Source organism: Engraulis encrasicolus, chromosome 12 (assembly GCF_034702125.1).
Source record: "Engraulis encrasicolus isolate BLACKSEA-1 chromosome 12, IST_EnEncr_1.0, whole genome shotgun sequence".
NCBI lineage: Eukaryota > Metazoa > Chordata > Actinopteri > Clupeiformes > Engraulidae > Engraulis > Engraulis encrasicolus.
The window spans coordinates 47,309,503-47,319,502 of record NC_085868.1 but is presented as its reverse complement, the minus strand read 5'-3'; the positions used below and the strand labels follow the sequence as shown (position 1 = coordinate 47,319,502).

At 45.8% G+C, this 10,000-nt stretch overlaps 1 protein-coding gene across 1 annotated transcript in view; it reads right to left on the bottom strand.

Moving 5' to 3' along the window:
- ercc5 (excision repair cross-complementation group 5) overlaps positions 1–10,000 on the bottom strand; it is an 18,252-nt gene that overhangs the window by 21 nt on the left and 8,231 nt on the right. The window contains exons 7-16 of the mRNA XM_063211924.1: positions 9,989–10,000; positions 9,012–9,344; positions 7,430–8,359; positions 6,893–7,155; positions 5,522–5,641; positions 4,818–5,031; positions 4,227–4,371; positions 3,399–3,599; positions 2,115–2,199; positions 1–1,570 (exon numbers count right to left, since the gene is read on the bottom strand). The exon at positions 1–1,570 is cut by the window's left edge and continues 21 nt beyond it; the exon at positions 9,989–10,000 is cut by the window's right edge and continues 184 nt beyond it. Of these exons, the coding sequence (XP_063067994.1) occupies positions 758–1,570; positions 2,115–2,199; positions 3,399–3,599; positions 4,227–4,371; positions 4,818–5,031; positions 5,522–5,641; positions 6,893–7,155; positions 7,430–8,359; positions 9,012–9,344; positions 9,989–10,000 (3,116 nt within the window). The 3' untranslated portion in view covers positions 1–757. The remainder of the gene's footprint in view (positions 1,571–2,114; positions 2,200–3,398; positions 3,600–4,226; positions 4,372–4,817; positions 5,032–5,521; positions 5,642–6,892; positions 7,156–7,429; positions 8,360–9,011; positions 9,345–9,988) is intronic.

The window sequence follows — 10,000 nt, the reverse complement described above, 5'->3', positions numbered from 1 at the left end:
ATTAAAACTATGATGACAGAGGTCCAGAAATGACAGACATTAAGCTTGTTCCCAAAAGCTGGTTGATTCAGAGCCATTATTATGACAAGGCTTTTACTTTGTACATCAACACGGTCAGCCGTATACGAGACTGCATTTAATTATTATAAATAAGCCATCAACACTGGGATCTCTCAAGAAACCCTCGAGTTCTCATGACATTATATCATTTCTTTTATGCATTTATGAGGAGAATGTACAACAATAATACACATCCCTATAAATGGAACAACGTTTAACAGCAGTCTTCTTTGAATTGTAGTCACTGATGAGGCATTATTGGCATGACTGTATATTATCGAATCATAGAAGATAGAAGTGTCTGTGCTGCTTGATGATGGGACTGTGGTTGGAGTGTCATTGTAATTCATAAGCGTAGGTTATGGGCAAGCTTCACTCAACAGCTTGGACATTTTGGGAGTGGAACAAAATGACTGCAGATACATCAGGGAGAATACAATATTGGGTTTAGAACATATTCCGAAATATAATGTGTGGAAGAGCATTGCGCTACCGGAATAACTCGGAATATGGCTACATTTGGAATGAGTTAAGAGTTGACATGGCTTGTGCACAGACCAAATACTGCCAATATTCCGGATTTGAAAATTGGAATATTCCCTGCATGTAACTGTAGTCATTGTGGAGGGCAGAATGCTTCTACACATCTGTGCACATAGTACATACATGGCGTTTGAGGTGTGCATGTAATGTCCCTTTACAGTCCCCTCTTACCCCTCCCTCGACCGCCTCTCCTCCCCCTCCTTGTTGGTTTGTTGCTGAAGACGGACTGTGCCGTCACCATGGCGCCAGGTTGGCCATTGTCACTGTCCGAGTCTGAACTGCTGCTATTCAACTCTAGTTTCTGTGGACAATGTTGTTTCTCTTCAGATTTTGACGTCTCCATTTTGGTTTCCTGAGATGGTGCTGGTAGGGTGACGCTACTGGCCTTCTTCTTCACTATTGTTTCCTCAATTGCCTCCCACGCAGGGCGTTTTAGAGGGGACTTTGAGGCCTTCTCTTTACCGTCCTGAGATGATGGCAGGTTGGTTTTACAAACTTTTCTCACTATCGTTTCCTCAACCGCTTCCAAAGCCCCGCGTTTTTGTTTCGACTTCTCTTTACCGGCCCGAGACGGTGACAGCTTGTTTTTATAATCTTTCTTCACCACGGTTTCCTCGGACGGCCCCAACTGCTCTGCGCCCGTTTCCTCCTGAGTCCCCATGAATCCTCCAGAAGACCCGCCCACAAAGCTGCCCATTGGCTCATTCTTCTTCTGCTGCGGCTGCACTTCCTTGTCTGGCCCCTCCTCCCCCTTCTTCGACTTTGCGTTCTTCGAGCCTTTTGTCCTCCTCTCCGTCTCATCCCCATCATCATCCTCCTCCTCCTCCTCCTCAACCCCGTCTCCCTGCTCGGCTTGCCCGCGTTCCTTCCTCTTCATGCAGGTGACGGCCCGCAGGAGACGCTGGCTCTGGATCTTCATCCTCTCCTGCTGCTCCAGCCGAAAGAAGGAGTCGATCCGCAGCTGCGTCTTCAAGGGGACAAGAAGAAAAAAGACAAAACAAAATGGAGACGGAAGCTCGATTTGTACAGGGGATAGAGCATATAAAGGATATTAGAGTGATACAGACAGAGATAGCGGTTTCTCCAGAGTTGATTCACAGCTGCCTTTAAAGTGATACTGTCCCATTTTTGGAAATAAGATTATTTTACACCTCTCCTTGAGTTAAATGATTGAGTTATACCTTTCTCCTGTGGCAGTGCAAATTTTACCTCTAAGCTAGCTGTTAACATCGAGTCCTATGAGACCAGCTGGCGGCTAACTGGTCTCATAGGACTCAATGTTAACTGCTAGCATAGAGCTAAAATTTGCACTGCCATACTCAGAGAACAGTTGAAAGTACAGGAGAAAGGTAAAACTCAAACATTTAACTCTAGGAGAGGTGTAAAACAATCTTATTTCCAAAAATGGGACAGTATCACTTTAAAGGCAGCTGTGAATCAACTCTGGAGCAACAGCTATCTCTGTGAAATGAATCAAAATCATAACATGACAGTATATGTGTATGTCGTACTTGCTGTGAGTTTAACTGCCTGAGAACCGGTTGCAGAGTCTCATCAGTCTTCCTGTAGGTCCAACCGAAACGAGTTTGACAAAATGTAAGAGCCTGAGTTAAGGGCAATGCACACACACAAATGTTAACATTAACATCAGGAGGTTCAATTGAACTGAATGGTCTGAATCAGGGTCCGACTTCATTTTATGCCAGGGGGGGCTATACTGTGTCTAGTGTGACCGTTGTTTGAATTGAATCAACCCCTTAAAGGAACACGCCTGCCAATTTCAATATGCTGTTGTATTGCTCACGCTACCCTTGACTTGTCAGTACCCGGTGACGCCGCACTTTGCGGCTCAGCCCTTTCCGAGATATGAGCTATTCTAATGGGGGTAACTTTTGTTTACATTTCAAAAAAACATTTTATTAATTCCCAAAAACATCCAAAAGGTTATGCAACATCAGCAGACAGCTAGCAAACAGCGATACCTTTTGGGAAAATATTTGGAGTAGGCCTATGCTAATTTAAAAAAAAATGTAAACAAAAGTTGCCCCCATTAGAATAGCTCATATCTCAGAAAGGGCTGGGCCAAAATCTGCGGCGTCACCGGGTACTGGCAAGTCAAGGGTAGCGTGAGCAATACAACAGCACATTGAAATTGGCAGGAGTTGCCCTTTAAACAAGACCAATCAGAGATCATGCAATCAGGCAAGCTGTCCCCCTGCCCAATGCTAGATGCACATGGTGTTGTGTTTGGTGCCACCCCCAGGCCACTATAAACACTGCAGGTGGGCACACATATATCGACAAACAGACAGGCAGACAGGCAGACAGGCAGACAGACAGACAAAAGAAACACAGGACTGTATTTACATAATATATTTACAAAAGTCCTGTATTTCTTTCTTTATCGATCTGAAAGCCCAACTGGGAAACTCCAACTCCCATTGTCATTGTGACAAAGCACTCCACAGCACACAAGTGAACATTGCCCACTACACACACCGACATTGCATTTATGCCTCACCCGTGCAAGGGGACAGTCCTCAATGGCTCCCCTGGGGAGTGGTGCGGCGGGACGGTACCATGCTCAGGGTACCTCAGTCATGGGGAGGAGGATGGGGGAGAGCACTGGTTAGTTACTTCCCCCACCAACCTGGCGGGTCTTGAACCGGGAGTTGAACCAGTAACTTTTGGGCTACATGTCTGGCGCCCTAACCGCTTACCCACGACTGCCGCCTGGATATTTGACATGGAAGCCCTTTACATTTACACACACAGTACAAATTAATGAAGGATATTCCTTGAGGAGCTCCAGATGTGGGCGGCCCCAGCTGAAGGAGGCTTCTGATTGGTCGACGGCCGGCTGCAGGTAGGCCTGGGCCACGGCGGGGTTGGGGAAGCCCGGGTGCAGCTTCAGCCCCCGCAGCTTACGCTTCACCTTGGTGTCCTTGGGGTTGGACACCAGCTTCTTGCTCTTCTGCGCTTCCTCCCACCACTGGCTGCATTCAGAAAGTTTGGAAGATTGATTGATTGATTGATTGATTGATTGATTGATTGATTGATTGATTGGAAGATTGGGAGATTGATTGACTGACTGACTGTGATAGACTCATTGACTGATTGTTAAATTGGTTGATTGATTGACTGATTGAGTGATTGATTGGAAGATTGGGAGATTGATTGATTGATTGATTGACTGATTGATTGATTGGAAGATTGGGAGATTGATTGACTGACTGACTGACTGTGATTGACTCACTGACTGATTGGTAAATTGGTTGATTGATTGACTGACTGATTGCTTGATTGTATAATGTTTTTTATTGACCATGCTGCACATTTTAAATAATTCAATATTGATGAAGTATCTTCACAATATGTCAAAAGGTTGAAACGAAAAAGTAGTGGTGGTCCTTGCATGTCTATGTAAATGTGTGTGTGAGCTCAATCAGTATAATCGTAAAAGTCTGAATGAAGTTATCCAAATTGAGTGAATGGCTCTGTTGCAAACTTTTTTTCCCACCTTTTTTTGCTGCAGAGCAACCAATATTGGTACAACTGCCTAAACTCAAGGAAAAAGAAAAAGGAAAGTGCAATCCATCTACGCATTTGTGTCTCAGTCTCACCTGAACTGAGTGAGTGGCTCTGTTGAAGGTCCTGGAAACTCGTTGAGGATCTCCATCCCCGTGACATAGCCCACCCCGGGGATGCCCTCCGTGTAGTCGCTGCCCAGGAGATATGCCAGGTTGATAAGCTTGTAGCGGTCCAGGCCTAAATCAGAGGAACATACAAGCCTTGCTCTCGTTGGACTCTGGCCTAGGTCATTTCCCAACCCTACCCCATCTTTCTCTCTCTCTCTTCCTGTCTGCTCCCACACTTTCTAATCAGAATAAAAGCAAAAAGTCCCCCTAAAAATAAATAAAATCCAAAAATTATGTAATAAAGTTGTCTTCTTACTGCAGCGGTTCTCAATCTTTTTTAATCAACGCCCACTTGACCTCAATATAAGTCTGCCGACACCCCCCTTAGTATTAGTGAAATAAAACACATTTTTAGGGCTTTTTTGCCTTCATTTTTGACAGGACAATGGAGGAGAGACAGGAAATGAGTGTAGAGGGTCGGAAACGAGCCCCGGTCGCTGGCATAGTAACCCAGTGCCCTACCGTTGTTAGGCCACGGCAGGGTCGAAAATAAAATCGATAAGTCCGTCCACTTACCGAGTTGGTTCTGCATGTCCACGAACTGGAAGTACTCCACGTACTTGTCCTGGCTAAAGAAGTTCTTGTAGACGTGGCGGCCGCCGAAGAGCCAGATGTCGCTGTCGTCAGTGATGGTGCCGTTTGTCAGGTCGGCTCGGTCCAACGCGGCACACTGGGCCTCTGCTTCCATCGGCGCCACCAGGAACGGGATGCCGAACAGCCGCAAGAGTTCCTGTGTTCAGACCAGAGAGAGAGAGAGAGAGAGAGAGAGAGAGAGAGAGAGAGAGAGAGAGTGAGAGAGAGAGAGAAAGAGAGACAGTAAAAGTAAAAGTAAAAACAAAAATTGCTGCAGCTGTTTTTTTTTCCACATTTGTTCATTAGAAATGCGCAAATCAAATCTCACGCACATCCAAATAGGACTTGTTTCGGGTGCAGGTTCAAAAACGTGAAGTTCATAGGTAATGAAAAAAACGCACACCGGTGACCTCCCATTTAATCCATTTTATTCCTGTGTGACGTTTCGGGCCACCCTGGTCCTTCCTCAGACTAAACTTCATTAGTTATAAATGTGGCCATGTGCTGTACCTGGCTCTCCAGAGAGAGAGAGCGAGAGAGAGAGAGAGAGAGAGTGTGAAAGAGACAGTAAAAGTAAAAACAAAAAATGCTCCTGCTACATGTTTTTCTTCACATTTGTTCATTCTAAATGTGGCCATGTGCTGTACCTGGCTCTCCAGGCACATCTGTCCGGTAACGCTGGAGGCCCCTCTCTCCTGTTGCTGCTGCTGCCCTCTCAGGGCATGCTGCTCCTGCTCCAACGAGCTCTCCAGCTCCCGCAGCTCGGCCTGGATTAACACGCACACATGCACGCAGGCACAGGCGTACGCAAATGCAAACACACACACACGCACACGCACACACACACACGCACACACACACACACACACACGCACACGCACACACACACACGCACACACACACACACACACATACACACACAAATGCACGATTTATGGTTCATGGTTCAAGTATTGCCATCACACCTGTCTTTACCTGGGCTCGTGGTGGAGGTTGGGCCAAGTATTGCAATGACTCTGTCTGTCCACCCGCATTGTCTCTGGTCGCCTTTTGAGGACGACACCAAACACATCAGCGAACAAACACCATATAGGCCTACATCTAGTGTTGGCCAGGGAACCAGGTTGCCATCTCGGATTGCTCTTCTTATCTGTTACTTAAAGGTGCATTGTGTAAAATGTGGCCAGGATCAGTACTGCAAACTATGCTGCTCATTGAAACTGTGCTGCCTATTACCGAATTTGATCTTTCATATTTTACTAGTATAACTAAGGTAGAGTTTTTAGTTTTGAAGCTAAAAATGTCTATTTCTGGAAATTCAAAATGGCAGACCATGGAGGAGATCCCCCTTTTCATGTATGAAAAGTGCAATTTTCCCAGTCATAATGAATACTTAGAATTTGGTGGTGGTGGTAAATATTCATGAAAGAGGTAACTTAGAAATAAACTACAAAAAATATTACAAGGTGCACCTTTAAGGCCCTCAGTCATGTCATAGCAATGCCGTAATGATGTAGTTGAGTCTTCTCAGCAAGATTCAGCAAGACTTCAGCAAGACTAAACAGGCCTGCTCTTATTATTACTGGGACAGGGGGCAGACAATAACCCAGTAATGGTAAGCTTGCAGTCACTCTGAGTTTCATGAAATAGGCATTAAAGTCCAGGAAGTCATATCTGTTGGTATGCATCTCTAATATATTGTAGTGATTATGGTGATGATTTCAACCAGTGTGTTGTTGTTACTCTGCCTGAAGGTTAAGAACATCTGAACAACATGCATACCCAACCAGGTCCAGGGCTCTAAATTAACTTTTTTCAACACCAGACAAAATGGCTAAATGATGTTAATCTTGCTAACCAAACACATACGTATAGGTTAAATGTGGCTAGTAAGTTTTCTTTTGTACCAGCCAAACTGAATTTTCACCAGCATTTGGCTGGTTGGCTGGTGTTAATTTAGAGCCCTGCACCCAACTATGGAAAATGTAATTGTTTTGTATTTGCAACGGGGTGTGTACCAAGTCAATATTATCCCAGTTGTTAGCTGGCGGCGGAGGGCTTCGTCCTCTCTCATCTGTGCTCTGGGAAGTGGTTCTAGAACTTTCTAGACCTTCTGCATCTTTGGAATCCTGCTCTTCATCCATTTCCTGCTTCATTGGCTCCTCCTTCTTCTCGGTATGATCAATGCTGATTGGTGGTTTCATTAAGGTCAGGGCGGCGTCTTGCTTGGGAGGCTCCTCCCACTCCTCTTCCTCACCCTCTGACACTTCAATGAAGTTCTCTAAGACAGACAAATCAAGATGTGTTACACACTGTAAATATGTTTATAATGTCCAAAAGGGTACATTTACAAATGTGGAACAAGTCACAAATTAAAAAGAAAATGGATTGGGACATCTGAAATGTAGGTATTTTTTTACTTTATATTCACCAATCATCATTATTGGTAGATGGTAATTAGTAGCAATAGCACTACTGGTAGTAGCACTAGTAGTAGTAGTAGCAGTAGCAGTAGTAGTAGTTGTAGTAGTAACACAATAGTTGTTTTACGATACCTTCTGCGCTACTCTCATCAGATTCGTTGCCGTCTTCTCTCTTTGAATGCGATTCCTCTCCTTCCTCATACTTGATCCCTTCAGCGTCCCCATCAAATCTCAAATTTCCATGGTTTCCCACAGGGACAGTTTGTTTTCTGGACATCACTTCATGCCTTGAAGACAACCCACCAACAGGCTGGGGAGATAGCAATGGAGTGGATGTCTGCAATTCACCGGATTTGTCATTGGATGATGCCACAGCTTTTTCTTTCGTCATGTTGATGGCAGGAACATCTGCACTCGTCACCTTCATCACAGACTGTTTGTCCCCTTGCAAGGTGGCTGTGTTGGGGTTAAAGTCATCATCCTCATCGTCCTCAGTACTGCTCTCTAGGTCCTCTACTACAGTCACTCCTCTCTGGATGTTGGGCAACGATTTCAGCGATGTAAACCCATCCTGCTTCTGGGTTGACGCCTTGGAGAGCAGCTGCTCCTCGTTCACGTTCATGATGCTCTTCGACATGCGTTCGGGATCATCCAGCTCCTCTTCGTCAGAGCTACTGATGACTACCGCGCCTCCATGTGGTTGTAAAAGACTCTTTGCTTCCACCACAGGGAGAATGCTCTGGCCAAAAGATCTAGGCTCCACTATGTCTTGATGTTCGGAGGCCTTAGACGACGTAGTACGGGAGTCCACCACAGCAACGTGTTCCCTGGAGCCTCCTTCCTCCTCCCTGCCTTGGTGAGGCGACGTCGAGTAGTAGACCACCTCGTCCTCCTGCATGGCCTTCTGCACAGCTGCCAGGGTGCGGGGAGACAGGTCGCCACCCCAGGAACCCCCAGGGACACCTCTTGTCTCCTTCCCACCGCCACCTGTGGAAAATGAAAGAAAAACATTCCGATTCTGTTTGTGTGCCTGAGACCTGAGGAGGATCTTTTGACCGAAATCTTGGCAAGTAAAAAGAATAAAAAGGATTTACACGCAAGTGCGCTGACATTTTTCTTTGAATTTTCGGTTTTTGTGTATGTTTGGCACCTTTTATGGTGGCATAGCTGGGTAAATGAGAGGGATTGGTAAAAGTGTGGGGTGTGTGAAGAGGAGATGAGTGATATGTCAGAATGTATGTGGAGGTACTGTATGTGTAAATGCAATGCATGTCTGGCTAATGAAATTGACATGTCTAATGTGAAAACAAATTCAACAAGTCTCTAAAGCAGGGGTGCTCAACTAGAAACTGAAAAGGTCCACTCGCCAAATTTCGTATGTTTCCACGGTCCAAAAAAGTCGCTACGGACCGATACAGAAAATAGCCTCACTCGCTGGCCGCACTGGCCTCTTGCTCACTCACTGAGTTGTCATAGTGATGATACTTTTATTTGTCATAAGACTGGCTTCGCAGAAATACACCTATAGATCGCATGGCAGCGAAATCTCATGTATAATTTATACATATTAAATACAGATGGATTTTGTCTTGGTCCGGATGACATTGCGTTTGGGTCCGCATCCGGACCTGGGTCCGCCAGTTGAGCACCCCTGCTTTAAAGACTCTAATCTAGTTAATTGTGCGTGCCGTGTAAACCAATCTAAAGTCCTTACCACCACCACCAGCACCACCACCTCCATAGTAATCATCCCCCTCCTCCCCAGAGCTGCTGTCCAGGGCAGCCTGTATGGCGTGGAGGGTGCGGGGTGATGGAGGACGTTGCTCTGGGTTCTGATGAAGCCCTGTGTCGTGTAGTGAGGGTTTAGACAAGGAAGAGGAGGAGGAGGAGGAGGAGGGCAATGACAAGGGATGGTCCTGCCGTTCAAAGCTGGTCTCTGCTATGGGCTCCCAGAGGCTCTCTGGTCTCCCTCGTGGTCTTGTGGTTGTGGTCAGCTGGCTTGAGGAAGGCCTCGTATCCGCTGCCTTGGTGCTGTTGCCCTTAGGACCTGCAGGGGGCGAAAGAAGCAAAGATGAAAAACAGGTCTGGTAAGGTAACTTCTTTTTGAAAAATATTTTGTATGGGCTTTTTCTGCTTTATTTGTGATAGGACAGTGACCTGAGGGTCAGGAAACGAGTGGGGAGAGAGAGACGGGGAAGGATTGGCAACTGACCCAGGCCGGAATCGAACCCGGGTCGCTGACGTAGTAACTTAGTGCCCTACCGCTAGGCCACGTTTGGTATCTTCAATAATTAACTATAATACGTTTCGGCCATCCGATCTCCTTCAGGAATGGACAGTGTGCGGGATCTTCCTTACACTTGAATGACAACCTCGCTGGGATAATATCCTACGCACCTTACCTGTTCAGCTCAGGCTTGTACAAAATTCCGAATGGAAAGAATTTCAATTCAAAATAATGCCATAATACGAACACTAGGTGGTGCCATTACCATACGGCTCTGAATTTCTTTGAATTTACTCTACACCACCCATTGAAAGTACATAGAACACCACCACCTAGTGTTCGTATCATGGCATTACTTTGAATTGAAATTCTTTCCATTCGGAATTTCGTACAAGCCTGGTTCAGCTACAGAGGTGTGCAAACTAAAAGCGCCATTTTTAACCCACAATCTTCTGCATACTAACCTTTGATGAGGA